We start from the raw sequence: 27,299 nt of genomic DNA on the forward strand, positions 1-27,299 counted from the left end.
CCCACCCACCCCCGATGGATGCGGGTGCAGAGAGGGGCCCGGGGCTGCGGCTGCCATCATAATGGATACCAAGAAAAAAAACAGTTCAAAGACACAAGGTTATAAATTTTTTTTTATATTTAAGGAAAGGTCTTAAATCTACTGATCCCAGCAAGGGTGAAAACACAGATTGTAACGGACCCTGCAGCCAAGGCACAGCAGGGCCACCACTGCCCAAACGGCCGGGACATTAACAGAAAGCAAAAGATGCCAAAGCCTGTAAGAAAAAATAAAATAAAAAAACCCCACAAAACCTCCATGGGATTCCACAGTTACAAACCTGATCATGAATCTCAAGGTGCAATGTTCATCTGCACCAGCTGCAACTACACGTCCCGACTGCGGTGCAGCTTACGGGATTTAGGAGCCGATGGATCAGGCTTCTAAGCGCAGGATTTGGGCAACGCTGCAGACAGCAATCCAGCTATCCCCCGGGACTCTGCTTTGTCAAATCCCTGCATCTTTAAAAATTGTATCAGCAACTTGTCTGCCTTCGTAGTAAATTGCCTTTCAAAATTGGATTCCGAGCACTTAAATTGCTTTCAGAATGAGGTGATCCACAGTCACAAGATTTAAGGGTTCAGGCTCCCCTCTGCAGCTTTGTTTCAGTCGCCCACGGACCGCAGGGGCCACCCCGAACCAGCCTCGCTCCTCTCCTCCTCCCACCATCTTCCCCAGCTTTTGCTGCAGCAGCAAACTCACAGAGGGGTTAGAGACAAGCAACGTTAAAGTTGCTCATCACCGCACTCAATCGCCCCACGAGCACGCGGCGCACAGCCTGACAACCAGCAGCCAGAAAGGCAATTGGGGCTGGCACAGATTGCGGCCAGATCTGGGGGAGTCCCAGGGGGTTTTTCTCTATCTGAGACACTCTGCTCCAAAACAAGAGAACAAAAATCCCCAACCCAAGACCAGTACGACAGTAGGTACAGGAGAGCTGAAACATTTGCTTTTTTCTTGCTTGTCTTCCCTCAAACCCACCGCAGGGTCCTGCAAGTGTCTCCAGGCAGCACCGCGTCCCCGGCGCAGGGGGACAGGACCCTGTCCTCACCCCTCTCCCCACATCTCCACCTCCCTCCCTCTGCTGACTTCTTACGTGCAAAACATCCACATGCTAACAGCTCAGAGAGGAATTGGAACAGCTCGGTAACACTGTTTTAATTTAATTAATTGGCCTTTCATTCTGGGGGAAGCTGAAAAGCAGCACTAGAGAGGCCTCCTCTGATCGTCTCTCCTTTCACTGGCCCTTGTTGAAATCTTCCGGTTAATTACAGCTTTTGTGTCCATGCTTTCTGGTATTAGGATGATTTACGTTCATGCTAAACTTAAGTCTGGAAGAGTACAAGCAGCTGAAAAACCTGAAATCTCAAACTGCTGCATTCTGCCCACAATAAGAGCAGGCAGGCGATGGGACCACTTGAAAGGCTCTCTACCGACAGAAATAAAAATTCTGCACATTATGATTAAAAAAAGATAGGGAAATGGTTCACAGTCTGCTCACCATTTGGTCTGACAGATAAAATAGAAAAAAATCCAAGCAGCTAAGGAGATTTCACATGTTGCAAACCCAAGTGATATATAATTGCGTGCATGTACAAATGCATGTGGGCTTGCTCCACTCCACCACACTGCTGCAGCCCTCCAAGTTTTAATTACTTTTTATTTAATTGAGCAAGTCTATGAAACCTAACAAAACATTGCCCAAAGTGAGAGGGAAGGACCCTCAGCTACGTGTCAGCTATAGGTAACAAGCCACCAAGGAGAGAATCACCCAATAAATTTGTGATTTAATTTTTGCGTGCATTTATTTGTCGTTACCCTCTGGTTCCTTGCCTAAGCCGCAACTTAACCCAACGCCTTACGCATCCCCACAGCGATGTCAGCAGGATCTTGCTCCAGCAGCTTACATCAGGATTAGGATGTTCTTCTGCCTGCAGCAAGGGTACAGAACGCACACACACACAGGAAACCGGGTACCTCCAGCTGATATGAGCCTGGGTTAGAAAATATTAAACTTTTTCCTGGACAAAACTGTGCATTGCACAAAAGCGAGCCCCATTCCCCATGCACTGGCACTGCTGGGAGGTGCAGAACTCTAACCACAGCCTCCTGGCTGCTGGTGCTTCTGCTCTAGCACTGCCACGACATCACCACATGGAAGAAAGATTTTTATTTTTGCTTAATCTCTTCTGAAGAAGACTTCCCCACATCTGCCAGGTTGCAGCATCTGCCCTGGAGTAGCTCTGTCGGTATCCAGTTGAATCATATAGTGAATAACATGTAAAAAACTGACCAAACACACACCTCAAAACACCCCCCAAAAAAAGCCCCAAAACCAGAAAAAGAACCACATGGCAGCACAATAACCTTGGAAACTTTTATTAGTACTGTTAAACCAAATTAACGAACAGTTACAGATCCAAAGCTCAATTATATCTGGGAACAACTTTTTTATTTTTTTTTTTTTTTTCGGATGAGACCTACCAAAGATGTGGTTTAACTAAACAACAGGTTTCTTCGTAATACTAACCAGGGCAGGGAATGTATTGCTGTATTTGCAGTCTCTGGAGAATGCTGCCTTTTTCTCATTAGCTTTTAGCACAGCAATTAATCCCCTTAATCAGTCAAATCAGCTGAACATTTGATCACAAAAGCACTAAGAAAAGAGAAAACAAGAAATTACCTTGTTAAATTTAATGAGCAAGGAAAAACATACACTACATGGGCTGTAACAGCGCTGCACACTCCAGCATGGAAAAATTTAACAGCTGCCTGAGCAGTAACAGCAGTCCACAGAACTATAGACAATCCAGGCAGCCTGATCTTCAGGACGAGCGTCTAAAAAAACATGTAAATTCAGCTCAGAACCAAGAACATACACAGCCACACAGCCCTTCAAAGAGCAAGCTCTAGTTTGTCAGCGCACAGCAGCACGCTGAACCAAGCGCTACACATCTCTCTAGTAGATCCATCACGTTGCACTTGGAAGCAGAAACCAGCCTCAGCTCTGTTGCTGTTGGGGGTATTGCACAGGACCCTCTGTGCTCTGAAATCCTTCTGGTTTCAAAACCTGAAGCCCAATCCCTATAGCTCAGTTCTTCTCGAAGTCTGACAGAAAACAGGGTCACATATGCTCGTGTTGTGCAAGTAACAAGCACAATGATGTTACCTCCAGACCTCTAGGTTTAAAAATTACCATCGGCATTTCCAAAAGTGATTCGGGACTTTGGGTGCCTAACTGGAAAACAAATGGGTTGCAGTGTTAAATGTCCGTAACAGTGAAGAGCAGCGTGTGTTAAGTCATCTTGTGCTACACATTGAAAAATCTAAAGTTCTCTCTGAAAAGGAAAGATAAAAGGCCAGTTCTTTTGTATTTTTTGCATAGCATTAAATGCACATTAACTTAATGCAATTGTGTCAGCCCCCTCCCTGTAACAAGAAACAACTTTCATTGAGAAATGTTGAAAATGGCAACTTTTTACTTTAGCTGCAGCATGCCAGTCAGCTTTGACAGTTCCTAATGGAGATTTGGACTCACAGAACAGAGGAAACACTTTTATTTTACATACAATACTATCAGCTGTCTTTCAGTGCTTTTCTGTCAGTACAGGAAACCACACTCTCGCTAAGAGACACTCTGCAACTCCAGCAAACAGTCCACAATACTGTCAGTCTCAACTACCCCAAAAAATAAAAAAATTTCAAGTGTCTCTGGAGAGTTCAAGCCTAGAGCAGCTTCTTCTCCTTTAAAGCACACAGCTGGAACAGGACCCAGAAGGGGGAAATCGAGAAAAGCAAAGACACCAGACTGTGCAAGTCTGACAAAGCCAGTGCTAACAATATAATAAATGCAATACTGCCCAGCACAGCATCCAGTAGCTTTACAGACAAAGAGGACCTTCTGAACTCCCTGGACAGCTTTCTGGTGCTCTGCTTCTGGCCCTGGCTTCGTCTTCCTCTGCTCCCTTCTGCCTTCCAGCATCTTCTGGATCTTGCATGCTTGCAGCCCTTGAATGACAGAGTTTAGTGTTATCATCCCAATTTTGTTGTTTTCAACAGGATGACTACAGAGCACTAAAACAGAAGCCTCTGGAGATACTAGATGCCTTTTTATTTTTACCCTGACCTATAATGGGCATCTGCCCCCTCCAATCCCCAAACAAACTGGATCTCCCCTCCAAGAGCAGAAATGTGCTTTAGCTTTACATCCATACGCAGACTCCAACGATCCCTCAAGTAACAGCATTAAGTAAATGTCAGCTGACTACAAGCGCGAATGGGCTTTGGATGGAGCCGTTTATGAACATGGCAGTATACGCACTGCAGGAATCAGTCTGCCCTGTCCTGGCTATCAGGACATTTGTCTTCTGTGTTCAATTAAAAAAAAAATCCTGATGCCAAACACAAAAATATCCTGTGTTCCTTAGTAAGATATATGTTAGGAATTATGTATGAATACTCACTGGCATTTACTGTGGAGTTGTTCAGAGTTACTAGGCTCTGATTTTTAATTCTAAGAGGAAAAAAGTTATTTGGGATATGAATCTTTTCCTGACTTCCGTCATTTTCTTAATTTCCTCCTATATTGCCATGACAGTATAACCATGTTCCCAAACTCTTCTTTAAATCTTTTTCTACAAAGCATTCACGATTCTGTTCTCTTAATGTACATTCTTCTCTTATCTCAAAAAATCCACCATTCTGTCAAATTATCTCCGATTTCTGTGAAGACTATGCACTGCCTTCCAAGCCTTTTGAAGTATTCGCTTTCCACCTACAGGAAATTATATTAACAAACCATTCTTTTACCTCTCAATTTAGTATGGAGAGTTCAGATTGATGTCTCCAGGCAAGCTCCCTGACACACTACTCTCTAAGGAGTAAAGTCCATTTTCTAAAAAGCCCTGCATAGGTCTGTGCACAGAACATAAAATAAACTTATGAGTAAAGTATCAACTATCAGCTAACCCAAGAGTGTGTCCCTGAGGCTGTTCTTTGATCTCCTCATCTCCAGGAGCTGCATGGAGCTGTCTTTCTAAAACATAGTCAAGAGTAGAGTGAGCCCTGTTGAAGAGAAGATTTACAATGGATGCTGGCAAGTTGAACACTACACATTTTAAAATAAAACAGTCACAATTATCAGGGTTCTTAAAAAAGTTGGCTTACTGTAAGCATTGAATCTTTTTAAAATACACTGTAACCATTATTATAAATCTTTGTAACTCAAAGCCAAACATGCCTTGTCATCCTTTTTTCATACCTTTCTGTTTCCTCTGCTAGAACAAATGACTCTGTAGTCCATAAACTGTGACTTCTCTCATTTCTCTCAGTTTCTTTTTTTGACTCTCTGTCTTCCATTATAACTTCCTCAGCAACTATTCACATGAACAGAAAGATTTTAATATCAAAGGTATGAAGGAAGATAAATTAAAGTGTGGGGGGTTTTTTACTGCACTTGGGAAACTTCCAGTTGTCCATTTCTCAATTACTCTTTCCTGAGTCATCTGATATTCCACCAGTTACGCAAATTCACATTATCTACAGTCAAAGGTGGCCAGTAGCAAGACCTAGATAAATATTTTACTGTAACACCTTTTTAGATTCACATGACTGAACATTTTGCTTCATACTAAAATGAAAAATGCATGTGGAAATTAATCTTTAATCTTTCCCCTTACAATCCTAGACATGGGAGAAAAATCAAAAGAAAACCTGTGGATGTTAGTTTTGTTACCCTACTTAGCAAAATCCAATGATATTCCCCTCCCAAGACTTATCTTGGTAAGTTCTGTTCCCTACAGCATGCGAATATATTCAGCCACCTTCTGCTAAGCTATGATAAGCAGGAAGCAGTAGGCTGCCACAAAAATGGAGTCTGAAATAGCTGTACTTTATGCAAATACAACAAAACCACAGTGATTGAACAGCAAGTCGTACAGGCTGCTGCGTTCCTTACCACCTAAAAACAAGATACTCCTATGAATAAAGTCACAGTAGCTTCTATCCTTTGGGTAACAACTTTAAGTGGGAAAAGATCTAACAAAGCTGTAGGATAACACAAACAAGTGCCAGTATCATTCAAGTGACTATGCTATTTAGCTTTTTTTTTTTACAGACTAACTCATGTTCTGCCTTTTTTTTTTGGCCTTTTTTTTTTTTTTTTTTAAACTGCTCTTCACTGTGACTCATTGGAAACAAATGCAGAGCCTATAAAGACTTGGGTTTTCTGCTGTTCTAACATTACTAGCTGCACATCTAGAAATTATTCCCACTTATTACTATTCACAGTTTCAGAAGCATAAAGATTCACTACTGCTATCTTTGGTATCTTTGTAACAGAAGAGGAAATGTAATATTGATTACCCCAATGGATGCTATTTTCTTACACCATGAGATCAGAGGCATTATTTCATTATGGTGAATAAGAAACACAAGCAGTTATTGTGCACCGGCCACTTTCTCAACTGAATCACCCTCCCTGAATGGAAACTTCAGCTCTATTTTATGTCAGCTGCCCACCATCTACACTTTTGTGGGTTTTCTCACTTATGTCTGAACACAGCATACATTGCAACAGCATAACAAAAGTAGAAGACTAATTCTGACAGTTCAGACCTGCAAGCCTTCCACATCAGATCCCTGTAGACTTTGTAGAGTGAATACACAGAGAAAGACAGCACACACTGGTGGAGGGGCTACTATGAGCAAAAACACTGCATATAACCTTACCGAGAAAGGGAGAGTCCTCTCAAACTTCCGCTGAACCACAAATACCAAAAAAAAGCTAAAAATTGAAGTTTATGGTACAGCTGAACATACAGTGACAAGTATCCAGACTAATTTTGCAGCAATGCAAAAGTCATTTTCTATTTGTAATCTCTACGTTAGGACTACTATCAACTAACCATTTATTTGCACTCCGCAGTCGTTCGATTCCTTCTCTTTAAAGTCTGGAGCGATGGAATCTTGCTGCTTTAAATATTCTGTCAAAACCAGCATATTTCCTTACTGATCTAAATATTCTTTCTAAATTGGCTCTATATAATCTAAAGTGCCATATTACTTATCCATCCAAAATTCAATGAAAACCTTTATCTTAATGTATAATTAGTTCATATATTAATCTTATAAATTGTCTCTGACCATTATTTATTCACTTGATGCCAGTCTCCATACATCTTTGTTTTGGTGAATGAGGAAATAAAATAAAACATGTCTGGGTACCTCATTTCTAAAAGAGGACTTATATACATTTAATTATCCTGATGGCTGTTGTTAGTTTAGGAAGCTTATAGCCAAATAACAAAAGGAAATTCTTCTGTAACACACACCAGTAAAAATAATGCAGACTTTTTACACCGTGTTCTGTCTGAAGATGTATGTGATTACAAGAAGAAATATAAATCACCGAGACCAAGCTCTGCAAAAATACCTGAGGGATGGAGCTGCCCAGCTTGTGTTTGCTTTAATGGAGAACATGCAAAGCTCCAGGATACTTTTCAAAAATTCAGTCTACACAAGTCATCTCAGTGCTAAATTACATCTGCACTCAATAGGCTAGCCGCTGTCATCATCCACACCTAACCATTACATGAAAGGCAGAAACTTCAAGGACTAACTTAAATAACTGCCAGTTATTTAAGCTGTTGATGCCTAACTTCCTAATCATTGACCTGACTGTACCTAATTTGGAAGCTCTTGTGTATTTTAGCAGTGAATGATTTGGGAGGATCCTGATTGAGCACAGCTGGCAAGCGTCGTACCATTTTGGGTGAAGTGCCTCTTACCAATTTCATCCAGCAGCTCTTGGGCTGGTGGAGGCAGCTCATCAATGAAGTGCTTAGATGCCTGTGAGAGTGCTGAGATAGAAAAAAAAGTCTAGTTAATTAGCAGTGATTAATCCTTAATAACTGTGATATAGGCTTACATTATGACAGCATCTTGCTGACATATTTCATTTATCAACCTGCATGAGCCTGGCTCATTCACATTTTATCAAATATCCTTAAATAATTTCATAATGGTAAAATAATTTAGAGCTATACTTGCACATTCAGTTCTGAGAATCCTGCATTACGAATTTTAGGCCAGTAATATTTACATTTCAAACCTAGGTTGATTAGAGGTCAGAGTTCTTAGTCTGCAGGTGCCAACACAAAATCCATAACCTCATTACCACTAGCAATACACAGTTGTGTGCAAAGCTATTTATCGCTATAGAAAGAGATGCCCAGGAGGAGGGGAGGGGGGAGAGAAAAACTGCAAAATTTATTTTCTAATCTGTTTCTCAGTTTGTTGATCACTCTATTTGGGCTGGGGCTGGGTTAAGAGACTTACCAGATGCCTTCCTGGTGCTTCTTGAGGATGAAGCAACTACTGGCAACCCGTCCTGTGTACGGTCATACAGCATGAAATACAAGAAAGTAATTTGAAGAACTGCTGGTCTTCAATCCCTCCCTTCAACATACTAAATTCAAAATTGGGTAAAGCCTTAATTAAAGCCTTAGCTGACTATTAAATTTTAAAATAAGCTCTTCAATCAGTTCAGAATATGAAAATAGAGGCAGCATCAGGTAAGCCAGATGTGTCAACAATTTTGCTTAGGCCGCTGTGCACTCATCTTTTAGCCAGCCATAACATGTTTCCAGCTGCATAATCTTTAGTAGGGACAATTGGGTGGGAATTCTCTGAAAGGACAGTTCCAACACCTCTTAAGTTCCCATTCTCTGCTTTGAATTTTTAATTATTAAAGCCACACACACCTATTCACCAAAAGAGCCCCCCAAAAAAATAACTTGTAATGATAGGCAAGTCCTCACTGTCCTCAAAATGGAAACAGGTGCTTCATGCATTTAATCCTAGAATGACATTTTAGACAAGAAAGTGACACAATCAAATATCTCTACAGAGCCAGTCAAGGCAGCACTGCACTGTTAATAGGCTCAATGAATTCCAACTGTCTGCTACACAAGCAGAAACACACAGACCTAACCTGATGACAACAAATGCAGTTGCTGTTGTTTTGGTTGAACAAACTCTAATTTAGTCTTTAAATGACAGCCCCATCAATGAATGACACTAGGAAAGGCATAAAGGCAACTATTTTATATATAGCTGTCTCTTCAGACAGTTAAGGACAAATGTAATCCCCTAATACAAGGGCTTTCTCAACATTTACTTGCTTCCAAAGTACTAGATGGAGGCCTGAACCTTAGTTTCCTTCCTCTAGCAATCACTCATTTACCAACTCATTTAACTTCTCCTAATAGGTTGTAAGAATTCTTCAGTTGCACATGAAAGTTTACATACCTGAACACACATGCACACATATTTATTGTCATTCAATTTATTGTCATTTATTCCCCACTTCCACACAGCCAAGAGCCTGTCGTTCACAGCTCACTGGTGAATTCAGAGTGGTTCAGATAAGCAGCCTGCCGTTGCCTCACCAGACCAACTGATCAACCCTGCCTCTCCCAACAAAAACATCCCTTTTCTATGCAACCATTCTGCAGATACTTATCACCTTGGTGTTCCAAGATTATCAGATCCAACGCTGGGAAATGGCAATTCTCTACAGCCAGGGAAGGGACAGAGGGCAGGCAAGGCCACTTTGATGGTGATCAACGTTTACATATGATTAGGTGCAAGGGCAAGTCAACTCTTTGTCTAATCAGTGGCACACACCCACACCGACTGCTTTGAAATTAATCAGAACTTTTGTCATTCTGTCAGCAGATCCAGGATGCCATAATACTCACAAAGACCTAAAAGTATTTCTATGCTTCTCATCTTGCATTTATTTTAAGGAAAAGTACTTCAAAAATATTTTGAAGAATGGCTGGCATAAGGCAAATTTTCTAGGCTTACAGGTTCATTCAATGCAGTTGAGCGAACTTCTGAAGCAACGGAGGGAATTTCAGTGTTCCTTCCCCCTTCATAGGCTGTAATGAACATTCTGGACACTTCAGAAGAGATCTCTTGAGCAACGCCAAAGGAAGAATCTGAAGGTACTTCATGGTAGTGCTTGTATTTCTCAAAGGCTATTGTAATTTTCAGTTCTAGAATAAAAATAATAATAGAAAAATATTATAGCAAAGATATTAAATTATTTTTGGATTTTTTGTATCTCGGTCACATTTCAACAGAAGCAGAAAAAGGTTTCTTGTACTTGAATAGTCACCTGCACAGGAAACTCTTAAGAAATTATTGTCCATAAATGATCCCTAAAGAGAAGTCCAAACTGATTACCTAGGAGTTCCACCTCAGATATCATTTATGCAAAACTTTTCCAACTGAGAAATTTTAATTACCATATTACACCAAATTAAAGTACAAAGCAAATGATAATTCATTGTTCTTAAACACAAGTTCAACAAACATTCAGATCACTTCATCAGCATTCAACACACACTAAGTGCTCATTACATTGTCTGTCTTTAAAATGCTAAGATCTACAGTATCACTCCAATTCTAAATGTCTAAAACAATTCCTGATTCGTGAAGGCTACCATTAACTACCAAGTAATTATCCTTCATAGACCTTTCAGATGTTGCCTTTTCAGGCGTGTCCCCATAAATTCTCCCTTAGTTCTATGTTAGAGATTTCTTTTGACCAAACATGCTCTAACTACAAAGCTGGAACTATCCAGACCAAAACAGTGAGATTTCGAACAACAGGTACAGCATTTCTTGTGCTTACTTATTCCAAGCCTGACATTTCTGCATTGGTACTATGCAAATGGAGTTTCCATGATTCGCAACAATGATTTTACATTAGTAAGTCTTGGCAGAAAGGTCTGACTCCTGGCGTAGAAAGGTTAAGTAATTCACTGGTCCGTCCTTCCTTCCTCTCTGCAGTTACCTGAGCTGAGCGGAGTGCTGACGGCTGGTGCACGACTGACTCGGGGCGTTTTACAGTCTATATCCCTGCAACAGTACTCTTGCTCGTAGGGGATACTCGACAAATCCTGAATATCTGGCACTGACCTGAAGTATTTAAAGACGTTCTGACAGTTAGAACAGCCACTCCTTACACTTGTGAATCATTAAATTCTGCTATTTTCAGTTTCTTTAAAATTTAATTTTGTTCAGACTTATCTAGTTTTCCAGAAGGACGAGAGATATTCCCTTTGAAAACTTCCCACAGAATTCTTGGAAGCCTAAAGATCACCATCTTCAATGATCTTGCAGAGACATAAAAGGTTAATTATTTGCTTTCCCTTCCTTTATAGATTTCTTCATTTTAATAATTCTCCTAGAAAAGCAAGCCCAGGAAACTGTCTCCAGAAAAAGCAAGAACTTCAAATGCGAACCACTAGGTAGCTAACTCCCTCCAAAGCCAAGGGAAGACCTCAACGTTTAACAAAAACTAATGACCCGTTAATTACTACTAAATGCAGGTCCTAGGAGCCTTTAAAATAATTACTCAGATAAACTGAAACTGCTAAAGATTTGCACAGGCAGTGATGTCTACTCACGTAACAAAAATTTGTAAGTGGCTGCAGGACTGGGATTATATTAAGCAAATCAACATCTTCTGCAGGAATACCCTGGATTACATAATTCCCAGCAAACCATGAAATGAACAGTCGTCTGCTGTTACCAAATCAGCAGTTTCTATGCAAGTCTCCATCATGTGTAAAAAGAAACTAACTTTACTAGTTAAGTCACAAACCTGTTCTGGAAATTCTTCCTGTGAATCATAACCACATGACTTGGTATCTAATTAAATTTATTTAGCTACATGCTAACAATTTGCTCTTTAAAGTAATTTTATTTCTTCTGTGTAATACAGTCAGAAGAAACAAGGAATCCAAACACTTTAATGTGAAGAAGCACACCCAAATTACACTAACTTAAGTACTTATTAATATGAAAATATTTCAAACTAAGGACAACTGTATGTGATAGCTCTTTTATACCAATCTCCCAATTTATCACAAGAAAATATTCTTTCAATAGTTCAGAAACTTTCTCTGTCACATCTTCCTGTTTTGCATCAACACAAAAACTTTCACAATGATATTGACCACCTTGCTGAAGTTTTGGTATAAAATGGTCTGTGGCTCTTACACATCTTTTTCTTTGCATTCTCCCTGTGGCTCCCACAGTGTCACTTCTCCTGCTGCTTCAACACTGGAATGGGAAGAAAAGTCATATTCATTGATCCCCTCAGAGAATGATGAAAATACACGTATTTAGTTTCCTCTCTCTCAAAAAGTTTAAAGGACTACCTTCTCTCTGAGGTAGACTGCAGCTCATAAATGCTTAAAACTTTAGAAAATTGAGAGTGCTAGGAGAAAAATGCCATTTTAAGACATCACAGATTTGTATCCTTCTAATTGACATAAACAGTTCCAAAACAAAACTGAAAGTTAAATAAAAATCTACAAATATACATCTCTACATTGTTTTATCACCCTTTGCTTGGTCTGCATTGTAAACTATTCTGTCAAACTGTAACAAGCCCTTTCAAGGTCAGAGGCATTCAAAGGGGATTAGTCAGATGGTCAGAGAGCAACAGTCCTCCCTGTCCTGCTGGCAAAATCTCTACTCCTAAGTGAAGGGAGCAACCAAAACCATTACCTTTTACCTTAAGGCCAAGTATTTACACGCTTGCTGCCTACCTTGGACGCTGGAAACTCAGTTCTTCCAGGGGAGGGGAGAGAGTACAACACTGAGTGAAAGCAGCTCTCACCCCCACACCCTGAGAAACCGAGCACAAGGCAATGGGGAGGCTAGGGGCTTTTAAGAAGCCTGAAAGCCACTGCGGAAAGTCCTTCAGGGCAAGGACTGTTCCTCTGCAATGAAAGTACCCCTTGCAGCATGAGGTGGGGATTCTGGCCAACATCTCTGCATACCAGCAGAGTTTAAAATTACAAAAATACTGGATATAAACACTTCACATTTGACAGATGAGACTGCAAGTCTCCAAGCATGGACTAATGTTATCTGCAGGCAAGATACAGTGAGCGTACTTGCACCGGATTCCTCCCCGAGGAGGGGAAAAGGCATGATCTTCATGCCACTTGAGCTCCAAAACCAAAGAACAACAAAATTAAACACAGATGACTGAAGCCTTAATTTGAATTATCTTTGCTCTGTTTAAGACTGCAGTTTATTAGTGTAAACGGAACTGCAATATATACATGACTTATTTTTCCCATTTTAGCTTCCTCATTAAGCAAAAAACAATAAAATACTGAACACTGTAAAAGACAAAACCCCCTGAGACTTGTGAAAGTCTTTTTAGTATTTTCTTGGCAAAGGAACTATGATACGCAAATAATAATTAAAAAACACCACTGGCATCTTAATTGAATATTAGATATGTAACCAGAATTAATAAAGAGAGCACACTTTATAACCTAATTTATGCTTGAAGTAACGATGAAAATAACTCTACCTGGCTACGGGCATATGGCTAAGCAGATTCACTCCTAGCGCGTTATTGCCAGAGTTCTGCGCCGCTGTGCTGCAGAATATTTTTCCTCCTGAATACAAATAACAAATGTTCCCTGTTATTGGGTTTTGCAAGTACAAAAGAAAGCAACGCAACTCATTGAACAGGAAACTGCAACTTTATTAAATTTTTTAGTTCTTGTGACCTTTGTTGTTGTCAAGAGACAAATGTGTTTTAAAGATGTATTTTCATAAACATACCACAGCTGCCAGACAGTCAACCACGGAAGCACTGGGGAATATTGGAACATTTACAAATCTGAGCTGCGAGAGGCAACAGACCAAAGAAACGACGATGATCCTTCCATTATTCTGCACACACACAATGTCAGCTCTTAGTTTTTAAACTCAAGACCCTTCTAGCAATAAGAACATTAACGTGTAAATACAACTCTAATTCAGTTTCCAGCACCATAGCAAGTTGCCTAAAAAGATTAAATTAAGCCCTAGGGTAAAAACAAGAAGGTTGCAAACCAGTTTTGTTTTAACTGAAACACAGAAAGGACATAATCATCACACCTGACAATATTTCAGTGACTGCAATGCCCAAACCTCATCTTCCAAAATCCTGAGCATCCTGAACTCTCACTAAAATGATGAGAAATAAGACACCCTGAAGAATCAAACTCTGGTCTTCTGACAGAAGTGCTGCTGAACAAAAACTAGGTGCAACAAGACTCCATCTCCCTGACTCAGAATTACCTTCGAAAGAAAGAACAGACTGACCTGAAATCTCAATACCTGATCCTGCATCTTCAGGTAACTGTTTCTGTAATAATCCTTTGCAAGCATCTTCTAATTTGCCCTCATCATCTGAGGTCTGAAGGGGGGAAAAAAAGGAAACAAACTCAATTTCTCACAGGCAAGCTGTGAAAGGTCGGACAGCTCTCACAGGATGAAGTTCACAATAATCAGAATGACGACAAACTTTTCAAGGGCTTATCAGCAAACAGCATGGATTGCATTTAATACTCCATACAACAGTTTGGAATCTTCAAGAAACGAATGAAGATTGTTTTAAGACTGTTCAGTACTATAATTGACAGAGCTGTGAAGGACAGGCTGGGATTATGAACTGCTTAAAACTTTTCTCAGCCACAGATTATGTAATTTCCTAGTAAACAAATTAAGAAAACATGCCCCTGGTGTTTTGGGGGTCTGGGTGTTTGTGGGTTTTAGTAGCTTGAGGGGTTTTGTTTTGTTTTGTGTTGGTCTGGGAGGGGGGATGTGTTTTAAAGGAATAGGGTTAGAATTTTCTTACTTTTAGATAAATCTCTATTTGTAGATATTATTTCAAAAGAAAAAGAATGAATACTGTCATTCTCACATTTTCTACAGCTCTTCTTCAAATCAAACAGGCCCATAATAAAACCACATGTTGTGTAACTTACATCCACAGTTCTTGACACAGACTTCATTCCTGTCTTCTCTGTTATTTTTACCTCTAGTTCTGAACTTCCCTGAGCAGTAGGAGGAAGGAAATAATCAGGGCCAAGAGTCATGAATTCTTCAGACGCACTATGAGACGAACTAAGGGAACAATGTAATTCCCTCGAATGCCCCTGCGAAAGACATCATCATTTGAGGTGCTTTCTCCACTCTCTGTTAAAGAATATACGTCTTAGTTACACATCTTAGTCAATAATGTTAAACAATACTGCATCAAACTGAAATTATATGTAATTTGATCGCTCTGCATTTCAACCTGCCTCCTGCTCCTTACATTGCTTTGGTGGTTTATAGAACAACAACAACAACAACAAAAAAGGCCGGGGGAGTTTATAGAACAACAACAACAACAAAAAAGGCCGGGGGGGGGGTGGCCTGTGTGTTAGTCAGATCACAACTGGAAAGATCAGCTGCCTTGGTAGTTCAGTGTGCAACATGGACAGACCAAGCTAAACTGTTTCACAGATAACCAGCTGCAGCTAGATTTCTTGGATTACTATACATACCCTTGAGAGATTCTCAACCTGTTGAGGAAGGATTGAATTCTTATGAATGGCTATTTGAGACTCTGCTTGTTCATCTTGTGATGGCGACTGGCAACTTCCCCCTAGGATGTCAGAATTTAACAAAATTACTAGTCAAAAAATAATATGAAGCAAGTGATCTGAACCACTGATGGAATATCAATGCGAGCAGAAAGTAAAATTACATCATCTGTCAGGAACATGGAGAAATAATGACATTTAAATGCTCACATCATTAATCTAGGCATGTGAAGCTTTCCTTGTTCCTTTATCTGTAACAATTACAAAAGCACTGCCCACTATGCTGCTACAGAAGAAGTATCTCTCTAGTCCAGCTGAAAGACAAAGTGTGAAAGCATATGGTTGGATTTGAAAGCTTTGGGCTTCTCACGGTGGTACAGGGTAATCAGGGACAATGAAGGGTCTCCAAACTCACTGGGTGTTACCTCCACCTATTAACATGTAATACTCATCTTAGTCTATTATTTATGTTCACCAATGACTTTGTGCTTGACCTGCTTTGGGGGCAAGATTCTGGAGGATAAAATTGACCATTATGGTAACAGAATCACAGAAGCTGAAATCTGCTGGGAGATGGAGGGAGACAAAAACAGAATAAATTCTTTTTTGTTGTTTTTCAGCCTTACCTTCAGAACTTCTGAATGTGGACTCCAGACCACTCTCCTCAGATTCAGCTCTATCCTCACTGCCCAGATCCCAAGGATCAACATTATCACTTGTCTGCCAGCTGTATCTTTGTTGGTCTTGACTTTTTTGACCTCTAACAGTGACATATTGAAAGGCTTTCTTTATACCCTCTGCTTCACTTTCAGACGTGCATTCACCGGCTGGATACGGAGAGCAAAGTTCTAGTTGTCCTAAGGCCACTCTTCTGGCCATTTGTTTTATTTCAGCTACACAAAAAGAACAACATTACCAGTTCACACAACAGAATCTAGACCTTCAAAGCATTCCCTGTGTTTCATTGTGACTGTAGACTTGGAAATGCTAAAGTTATAGCCTGTAAACTCCTTTAGCATGAAAAGAGATAAACACTTCCTTCTGTTTTAGGGAAAGCTTAAAACCTGCATAAATTGACACAGACAAGTCTTTACATGAACAATTTTTGTTAGTTTGCAGTCTCCATTATTTGTGGCCGTACTGCCATCCGCTGGTCATTGCTATACTACCCTTTCTAAACTCCTGTGCTGTTCCTCCCTTACATCCTGCAGAACAGGGCTAGAAATTCTTTGAGCTTTATAATCAAACCATCTTAACGTAGCTGTGATTATTTTATGTCCTGAATGTGCAAGACACAGGATCCTACTCATTTGGTTTGCATCCAAGAACAGCCTAGTAGAGCTTCAGCAATTAAGGCACACAGACCTTTCTCAAGTAACAAAACGTGTGAAGTTTTAATGCACTGCAGTAAGACTTGCTAACTTTAATGCCAAGTTAACACTGATTTACTTACTTCTCCATTCTGCTTGCATCATCTTTCTCTCCTCACTTATTTTTGCACTGTCAATTTCATCTCTTGATTTCGAATAGTACCTGTAATAAATCATTATGAAATGCATCAAACGCTGTTAATGCACAAGCATATTGTGTTAAGTATTCCCCAGTCAGTAAAAGACTAGATGTTGTTTTAATGTTAATTAAAAGGCTGAGAGCGCACACGCTCTAAGAACTCAACACAAGTAGCAGATTGAGCTGTCAGAAGCTTAGAAAGCACAGACAGATATTTAGGTCTATTATAGATTAACCAGACAATCTGTACATTACCATCTAGATTTCAAAAGCTGTCAGCTGCCTTCCAGTGATATATCTATGCAAACACTAACAGACAATGAATGCTATGTAGATTTGTTTTATTTAGGTCAGTAAGGTGATCAGTGGACAACTGAAGATACTCAGAACTTCAGACGCGGATAACAACAATCCCACCACCAACCAGGTTCCAATCTAGAGTTCATTCACATGACCATGTAACCGCATGTCAGCACCTGGCATATTTTATGTTCTAACCAAATATGTCCTTTACCAATGGGTCTTACTGATCCAACCGGGTCATGAATCAACTTAAAAACTGGAACAGTTTTCCTGACTGATTTGATCCAAACATTGAAGGAGGTGTCTGTCACCATTTTTACAACTAACAAGATACACTAATTTGCACAAGTTTTGCCATATACTTTTAACATGTACTTTCACCCATACTTAGAAATATAAAGGGTTAACGTTAAAAAGCACAGCAAACATCATGAAGTAATGAGCCACCCTCACTAGAATTAGCTTGCTCTCCTTAGGCACTGTTACAGTTTTGGACCACTGACCTCCATCAGAGAGGCATCTGGAATCTGTCTGAACACAACCCTGTAAAAGTAACTGCCCTGGCGCAGCAGCCACCCTGCCAGCTCTGCAGCTGACTCACAGCAGGGTCCTAATTGGACAGATAGCTTTCGGCTTACGGAAAAAACAGTCAACACCATCCTTGATCCTGGATGTGTCTAATTTTGACAGTGGCTGTAGTATCAAGATGGATCTGCTAGAATTAATTCTTTTTGTGAATACAATCAAAACTCACCACCTCTCTTCTTCACTTCCACTTGCTGCAGAATGTGAATCATCGCCTCTCTGACACTGCAAGTTGAACTTTTTTTTGCATCTTACAGATACCTGTAGGAGTAAATGCTGAAATGAGTCCAACAAGCCATGATTCAGCACACGTCAGGCATTCTGATAATTACCAGTTGAGCTGTCTATGAGATATACTAAGAACTGGACCATGCAAACTTTATTCCCTAGGTTACATTTTAGTACCACTGCTCCTGAGAAAGGATGACAACTCCAGGCCTCAGCCTAGCAAAAACTCTACCCTGGATTTATAGCAGGTTTCATATGTACACGGGCGGATGATCATAACATCCAGTTCCCAGGGGAACAAGCAGACCTAAACGACTCAAGATTATTCCCCCAGCAGACACGTACATGAATTTCTATCTTTGGGCTAAGTGTCATCAACTACTTATGTCTAATAATGGACATGGTCTAGAAGCCCTTACTAAGGGCAGCTTATCCCTTCATAACTAAGCCTACGAACAAAAATCTTCCTCCGCTTGCCCTTTTTCCTGACAGTCCCACCTCCATTATAGTACAGGATTTTATTCCCTCGTGAGTCACTGGACTAGTATTTTGCTAGGGAGGGTGGGGACAAAGAAGAAATAATACCATTGCACTGCTGAGCCGACTATTTTCATTCCTATATATATATGCACATATAATTTAAAAGACAGATTCACCCCTCCTCTTGGACACAATTCATAATTGCACCTCTTTACCTGCTAAAGAATACAGAAGTGATAATCAGTCACCCTGCTCAATGCCTTACCTCAGGGTCTATGCTCGTTTCATCATCCAGGCTTTTCATCACGCTGAAGCTGAGATCATGGTGGTGGCTTTCATTTTCACTCTTACTCATCTCATGAAAATACTTCCACTTTTCATTTTGAATTGCCTCCATTTCCTTTCCTGTCTTTGAAATAACTTGTAAACTCTCTAGACTCAATGTTCCTTGTCCCGGACATATTACCAGTGGTGGAATATAGTCACGTGATGGCGGACCTATAGCCTTCCATACAAAAGTATTAGCTCCAGAAAAACGGTTATTGGTATTTTGGGAAGTATCATCAGATCTGTTCCAGTGTCTTTCTTGAAAAGTTTGCAGCTTCTTTTGCTTTTCAGCATCCTCTGATTTGTCCAGTGCCTTCTCTGTTCTACACAGGGCATCTGCTGCCTGCTGCAACATGTTTTGAAGAATCTTTACATTAAGGACACATTGGCCGATGAGCTGCTCCTCATTTTGGGACAGACTACTCATTCTTCTCTCTGCATCCCCTCTCACCTCTGCCAGCATGCACAGGTCAGAGGCCTCACTTTCCCTCTCCTCCTCTTCTGTGATGTAGTCTTTACCTGATTCTGAAAAGCCACCTTCCTCATAAACTGGCTTTTCCTCACGGTATACTCCCGGGGATGCATACAGGTCTCTGACAGTAGCCTTATCTTCTTCCTTTTGCTCTCTCTTTTCATTCTTTAGAGTTTGACCTAATCCAGCTCCTTCTTCCAGGAAGTCTTCATTAAGTTCTTCTCCCTGCAATTCCTCTGTTGTCTTCTGGTAGCTAAAAGGTGATGCCAAACAGACATTCACATCTGCAAAAACAGTGTGTCTTTGTGCTTTTGACATTTCATCACCATGAAGAGTTTGAGACTTAGTTAAGTCCTGTAATACAAAAAATGGAATAAAAAATGGCTACATTCAACAGTTCAATGTCTCTACCTTCTCTTTTAAGGAGGTTTGCCTCCATGATCAGAAAAGGATACTCAATGTTTAGATTGCCTCCCACTTAGATTTAAGCAGAACAACTTGAATCTGAAGGGACACAAAAAAACCATTTTAAATACATGAAAGGCTACAATCCTGAAAAATCACCTTTAAGTCATTCTTCAGTATATACTGAATATCCTGGAGTTTCACGGAGCGGTTCTTCTGTTTAGGTTCTAGCCCTGCCTTTACTATGCTGTAATACTGCCTAGGAAGTCTGGCATCTGCTTCTAACTGCTGTCCCACAGATACGAGCTGTTTAATAACTGAGTCTTCGAGACCTTTCCAGGGAGGGGTCTCTGCAAGACATAAATGCAGACTTTAGGTCATAAGCTACATATCAATGTTAATGAAAATAAAGAAAAAAGAGATACTAAAGCATTACTGTCTGCACATTCCCTAATTTACAACAACTGTCATGAACCAAATGAGCGCTCAGTCTAGTCTGGCATCTCCTCCCCATCTTAACTTCAACAGTGGATGCTTTAGAAGGAGCTGACAGCGTCTCTAGAGGACAGTTACACTCTGTAAACCATGCTCTGTATTCTTCATTACCAACTAGCTAATAGAGGATTTAACTTTTAGAGTAATTGTTTATCCCTTTCACTGTCAAAACAGTCAAAGTCAATACATAACATACATCACATTATCTGTAATAGCTTACAGGTAATGTATTGTTAGTTATCTTAGTGATCAAAGAGAGGAAAGCTGCACAGGCTCGTTATGTGCATGGCAAAGAGCTAACTGAATGTTTTGCTGTCCTCATATAAAGAAGAAAGATAAACAGCAGAAAAACACCATACCCCAAACTATCAGCAACCATTAATCTCATCCTTTAGTTATGCAATTTTAAGTTTTCTGATTACATTTTACAAAAGTGTCCTGTAGTCTTTGCTATTGTCATTAACATTTGGACTTTTTCCCCTGGAGTTTCCTCTTCCAAGTTAACTCTGTATGAGCCACCACAGCAAGGTTTCAACCAGTCACACAGGGGAGTTAAGCAGACATTCGAGGGCCGTCAGTCTGCACTGGAACATTCAGTGGGTTACTCTAGTGACAAAAACTTCAACCTATAGATATACCTGTCAAGGCCTCCTGCAGTACTGTACAGAAACTATAAATATCTGATTTGACTGTGATGACTTTTTCAAGGATTATTTCAGGAGAGCACCACTTATACAGCTGGACTGGGACAGGAATACGTGTCAGATCACTGTGTTCTCCACCATCTTTGCTGTATAAAGGGAAAAAAGTTGTAAATTGGGACATACAGCACACTCAGCTAGAAGGTATATATTTTGGAATTAAACACCTAAGTTTGCTATATCTGCTGCTAGTTTAAGTATCTAAAAGGTCCAGAGTATACCTGCAAATAAAAATGTGTAATATTTTCACACCAACAAATGTACTTTGGCACATTACAGCAAAGACTTCCTGGTGAAAGTAATACCTCCTTTAACAAATCTAACACTCGAAATCAGAGAAAGTAGAAAATTTCCCAACAGGTATTTTACAAGTAACCCTTTAGCTCTGGCCAGCGTTCTCTGACCACAGATGAAATACAAGAAAGTGTGCTCCCTTTGCCGTCCCACCTGTGGCAATGTTAATGGACCTGGGCAGTAATAATTTAGAGTTCTTTATTCCTGTAACTCTGTTGACTGACTCAGAGACAGGAGTCCCTAGTCATCAAGAGCGGCACTTCAACAGAATTTAGCACTAAATTTGACTCTACTTATGTTTGTCCCTTTCACAGAAACAGTGAAGAAGCTCTTTACCTCTCTATCATGTATTCCAAGTTGCATAGCTTTGCCTGACCATAAGAAACCATTTGAATAGCATAGGAGGTAACTGAACGGTGGATAAATCCACGGGAGTGTAGAAAACGCACAGCCTCGCTAATTTGGAGCAGCACATGCAAAATCATCTCCACACGCAGTACTGGGAACTCTGTACGCTGAAAAAAACCCCAGAAGTACCAAATTTGCACTGCAGGTCTTTAAAGCTTGATGTAGGGGAAAACTGTTATTGTACAGAAGAAGGTAAAGAAAGCAAACATAAAACATACCATAGTAAAAGCAAAACGAATTGCAATTGGTAAATAATGCTCGTTCTCAATCCAAGCCAACTAGTAATCCCTTAAAAAATAATTAAGAAAAAAAAATATTGACTATGCCAAAATTCACTCTGAAGCAGAACGAACCCTTAGAATTCTGAACTTTTGACTGGAGTTTCTCCAGTACCTTAAATGTCTGCATTCAAACAGTTAAAAGTAAAATAACTCAATTATCTGCAAAAAAAAAAAAGAGCAAAATATTGAATGACAAAAATAAAACACAGATCAGTCGATTAAAAAAAAAACAAACAAAGAGAACCACAACTGTGTTCAAGCCCTCACTTCTATACACAGGCAGTGTGCAATGTACTACCTGCAAATGTTCAAGGGCAAAAGCTGGTCTCGCCACATTTGCGGTATGCAACCACATGCAGAAGATTGCAAGTTCAACTGAATCTAACAGCGGTCATTTTAAGACTGACACCAAACAAGAATATCAGTGCAATTGCACCTAATCATGAACGGAAGTATTTGCCAATCTCAGACTTTACCAGCTTACACAGAGTAGTCGATACTGTGCAATGGAACAGAAACCTGGATACACAGACTGATGATTCTGCCTTCTTGTTCTTTGAGTAAAGATCGTAGATGTAGTTACTAAACTTCTTTCTCTCAATTCATTACTGTTTAAAAAAACCAAGTATTCCAATTACCCTTTCATGAAGGATGCTGTACAGAGAACCAAAGTTAACCCTTTCACATACTAAACGGGTTTTCTCCAAGTCACTAGACAGACAAACAGACATCAACTGTAGCAAATGAGGATGACGGAGTCTACTGCAAAGGAAGAGGGAAAAAAAAATTGTAAGGCAAATCTGAGATTAAGAGAGTCCTGGCTTTCCAGGTGTTTTTATCAGTACAACATGAATGCTTCTAACTTTTCATTAAAATACCCACATTTTAAAAGAACTGTAGATTAGGAGGTATTTAGGAAACGGTGCTTACTGTCATAACTAGGAGAATCTATAAATACGCCATCCAAGAAATGTGCAATGAAACATTCATCCAGACATACAAGAAGAGAGTATCTTCTCCTGCATTATCCACTGGGGAGTAAATGGAGTGGGAAGAGACAGGAGAAGAGAGAAAGACCTGTATTTCTCATTTGGAGATAAAGTGCAACCACAGCCTGACAGCCTCCTGGAGTAAATCCCATTTCCTCACCTCACTGGAGACACTCAAACCCCAGGAGCACTTGTGGCTACTGCACATTCTTTCTTACCTACTACGTTCCTGCTCTGCAATGAGAAGATCAGCTAAGCGTAGTTTACTACAGTTCCGATGAGGCTCAAAGCCGAGTTCCTTCACTGTAACTCTGCTGCCTTCCCACATTAAGCTACAAGGAGAAGAGGAATTTCTATGAGATGCTTTCTGCGGTATTTTTTCCCAGTTATGGGATTACTTACAAATAATTTTGTAATTCTGAAATGCTCTGGTGCTGTCTCCTACTGACTGTAACATTACTTTGACGATCCTGGCTATAGCATATATTCTTTCACACCGACAATAAATCCTCATCCTGTTAAAGACTGGATGTATCGGGACAGGTTTGCTGTCCAAAGCTGCTACCCATCCATGACCCAAGGTAAAGAACAGGGACCCTCTAAAACCCCTTTCACTAAAGGCCATCAGCCCAGTGTGGCACAAGCCAGAGCTTTGGGAAGATTAAATCACCAATTTGTCTGTTCTCTGGATGCCTCTGAGGAACAACTACTTGCTGCACAATATAAAAGATTTAAAAAAGCCTCAGTCTGCACTTGCAACTCTCATTTCACCGTAGGCTTGAGAAAGTGGGCTGCAGACATGCATATCCAGGGGCCTGAGGTCTGAACTAACAATTACAAACTAAACACTGAACAACGCAATCTGTGCAACCCCAGCAATGTATCTCCCACCACAAAAGGGATGAGTACTGAAACACTGCTATCAATGAATAATAACCACAACTGGGTTAATATTGCTGGGAAGGACAAGAGCAGCCTACAGACACCAAGGGAGTCTAAAGAAGATATTAATTAGAGGACTGAAAAAAACAAGTTGCAAGCAGAAAGCGGTGTGTGAATATAATATAGACAAGGAAAACTACCCAAACAACTTGCTGCTTAATAGTAACAGACACACACTAAGAGGGGCTAAAGTCCCTTTGATTCCACTTACTTGGTCATGATCATGTATGGTCCAACATGGTAAGAAAATGCTGGTTCATCATCTGCCTGAACCATGTCTTTTTCCCCAATAATAGGGAGAGATGCCAAGTACTCCAGATGCCCATTGCCTGCAAGATAAAACTGAAACACCACCAGGACATAACCAAAAGGAATATGCAACAGTTTCCAACATCAGTCACATCTGCTGCAAGCTCACTAAAAACTCCAGTGCTATCACTGCAACGGGAGCATCAGACAAAGCATGAAAATGAAATGTTAAGATACCTGTGCCGAAAGCTTAACTTTCTAGAGAAACTGAAATAGGGAAAGCAGAAACAGTCAGTAAGAACTGCCACAGGTGACACTGAACAGGAGAGCTCCTATTGCCTGTTCAAAACAGCATCCTCTGATAGGGCCTAACCAACGGCTAAAGGCCCCAATATTTGTGCACTCCACCTTTTTTCCAACACTTCAGCAGAAATTAGAATGCACTAAAAAATAAAAATTAACACAGGTGGGATAACTACTGTCAAGAATATGTGACTCTGAAAAACTGTATTAATATCATTAGGAAACCATTATCCATCGCATCTTACCTTCCCAAAACCAAAGCTGTAAATGTTCTTGGCTGCAGTAGCTCCACCTTTTACAAATGGACCCAGAGGACTGTCAACATTTCTAAGTACCAAAAACATAAGTAATAAGAGTAACTAATATGCCAAGCCTTTGAGTAAAACACAAAAAAGAAAAAAATGCAGAAATTCTGCATCAGCCATGTATTCCAAATGTTGCATTTGACTAGTTCCACACAAGAAGTGCAATGCAGATTCTGAAATTCCAAATTATTGTGCAACTCATTAAGACTTTTTAGATACACCATTATATGTATTTGCTTAAAGATAGTCAATTAAAAAGAAAAACATATTCGGGATGCCTGTGTGTGCATCGCTTTTTGTTCACAACTATGTATTTTTCCTAACATGTATCTGACACAAAAGCTCATTAAATGGTTGGAAACACACCCCCAAAAGATTTACAGTGACATTAAAAAGTCAAGAAACAAACTACTTCATGTCACCACCATTTTAACACTACTACAATCCAGTACTTCATATTGCTGATTTCTAGAGTATCTCTTAACATACAGATATCTACAACTACCAAGTTTCTATTTGGAACTCTCACAACAGAAATAAAAAGTATCATCATTCCTAACAGGCATTGGTTTTAAATTGGATATTGTCAAAGCCAAACAAGAACATGATACATTTTAAGATAATATGAAAGCAAAAAGTCCTGGTAGCTCAATCCCTCAGTCCTTGAGAATATACTCTTACCCGTGAACAAGACCACCAAACCTAGACGGACTGCAGACCAGCATTTTTGATGAGCCAACCTTCCTGAGTAGATCAGAGGGATAATTTTGAATGGCAGCCTGCATGTGGAACGTACAACGCTGTATAAATTCCAGCATCTGGGGGGAAGGCATAAAGAGACAGATACACAGAAATCTTGAAGAAAATCAATTACATGAAAATGTAAGAGAAAGCTTACTTCAAACACTAGATGACTAACTTTCACGACATTCACCCACTGAAAATTGTAATATCAGGTTTCTTTTTAAGAGGAGCATTGTAATAACAAGAGGAGTAATATGAGTTTTAAATCAATATTGCAGTAATGAATAAGCCTTCTTGATATTGCATTTTGCTACCACGCTAGCAAAAATGACACATTAGCTGACACTGTTCATGTACAGACTGAGATACACTTGAGAACTACTTGAACTTTACTCCTGAATTGCACACACATGCAAACAAACTCCATACATCAGGGATCGAAAAGGGCCTGTCACTCTCCTCACTGCACACCTACACATAAAGGTCCTAACCAGTTACAGAGAGACGTCCCTGCACCTGAGCAAAACTTTAGTTAAATAATCTGAATCACGAGAACTTCAGAATACTGTTACTGATGTTGAAAAAATAATGTTAAATAATGATCTAAACCTGTAAAAGGCAGGAATCTCTCCCTGGAATCCTGGAGTGTCTTCACTTCAAGATGAAGAGATAAAAGTGCATATCTAGCCCATACTCAACACATATTACACACACACACCTGAGCACTGCTTTCTTTTTCAGCTGACATAGCCCAGCATTGAGGATTTCTTCCACCTTCATCATGTAATCTTAGATCACCTCCTTCATCCAATAACTTGCTAAGAATCCACTGATTTCCTGAGAATGCAGCTGCATGGACTGGGGTGCTTCCATCGTAACAGCGACTGAGGAATGTTAAAGAAGAAATGTTTCAACCGACCCCTACTACACCACACCAGCTGTGCTTCTGGGGAGAAAAGTAGCATACCTAGAACACTGATGTACTCCCAAACAACAACATACACCGGGAACTACGGAAAATTAGGCCCCTACTTACCTCTGAGGATCTTTGGCTAAAATAGCAACATGCATCTTAAGTGCTTCTTCATTTATACACAGTGAATACTGTGCATTACATTGACTAAAACCACTAAAATATTAAACATCACTTTCAATTTAAGAAAATAAGTTATTTTATACTTAACTGATTAGCGTCTGAGCCATAATCCAACAGCACCTCCACAATTTTACCAAGACCTAGCAATGCAGCAGTGAAGAGAGAAGTTTGGCCCATGGAATTTACAGCATCAACAAAAATACCTACAACAAAACAAAAGATTACAAGGTGAGTGCTTGTAATACCCCATACCCCAAATGAAAGGCAACGTTCATTCATACTGACTGCCGTATTTGCTCTGCCATACTGGAAATACGAAAGCATAATGATATCAACAGAAATTGAAAAAAAAAAAAAAAGCAAACAACCTTCCTTGTAACTTTCTATCCATACGATGCACTGCTTGTCCACAATGTTTTCACATAAAGGATGCATAAATATCAGAGGCAGAGTATTAACCTGGATGGGCACAGACAACACCAGAGGACTGTATGACGAACTTTATTCTAAAGTGGTGATTAAGAGCTACACAAATAATTCCCTTCTGAAACACAAAGAAAATGATAACTTAGAGGGATGTGGATAGGACTCCCTCACTGTGCAGTGAGTCCAGTCAGACACACCAAAACTGATGATCTGTTTTTAGAACCAGCAGAAAAAAAAAGAGAACGGCCACAAACCACTCA

The 27,299-nt window shown here is 40.0% G+C and overlaps 1 protein-coding gene across 1 annotated transcript; it reads right to left on the reverse strand.

The window, feature by feature from the left end:
* Positions 1–3,920: 3,920 nt before the first annotated feature.
* Positions 3,921–26,816, reverse strand: TEX14 (testis expressed 14; the record flags this gene model as incomplete). The annotated part of the gene is made up of 27 exons (XM_010076614.1): positions 3,921–4,047; positions 5,008–5,103; positions 5,300–5,414; positions 6,945–7,022; positions 7,827–7,898; positions 8,377–8,428; positions 9,910–10,100; positions 10,904–11,028; positions 12,115–12,177; positions 13,448–13,535; positions 14,230–14,323; positions 14,895–15,065; positions 15,459–15,559; positions 16,124–16,390; positions 16,951–17,030; positions 18,064–18,155; positions 18,868–19,755; positions 19,966–20,156; positions 20,940–21,091; positions 21,633–21,811; positions 22,624–22,747; positions 23,193–23,306; positions 24,128–24,258; positions 24,714–24,795; positions 25,455–25,591; positions 26,236–26,401; positions 26,702–26,816. Coding segments are annotated over 27 exons (4,091 nt in total), but the record flags the coding sequence as incomplete, so codon positions are not given.
* Between the last annotated feature and the right edge of the window lie 483 nt (positions 26,817–27,299).

The sequence above is a fragment of the Pterocles gutturalis genome, unplaced genomic scaffold (genome assembly GCF_000699245.1).
Source record: "Pterocles gutturalis isolate BGI_N339 unplaced genomic scaffold, ASM69924v1 scaffold43708, whole genome shotgun sequence".
NCBI classification, from domain to species: Eukaryota; Metazoa; Chordata; class Aves; order Pterocliformes; family Pteroclidae; genus Pterocles; species Pterocles gutturalis.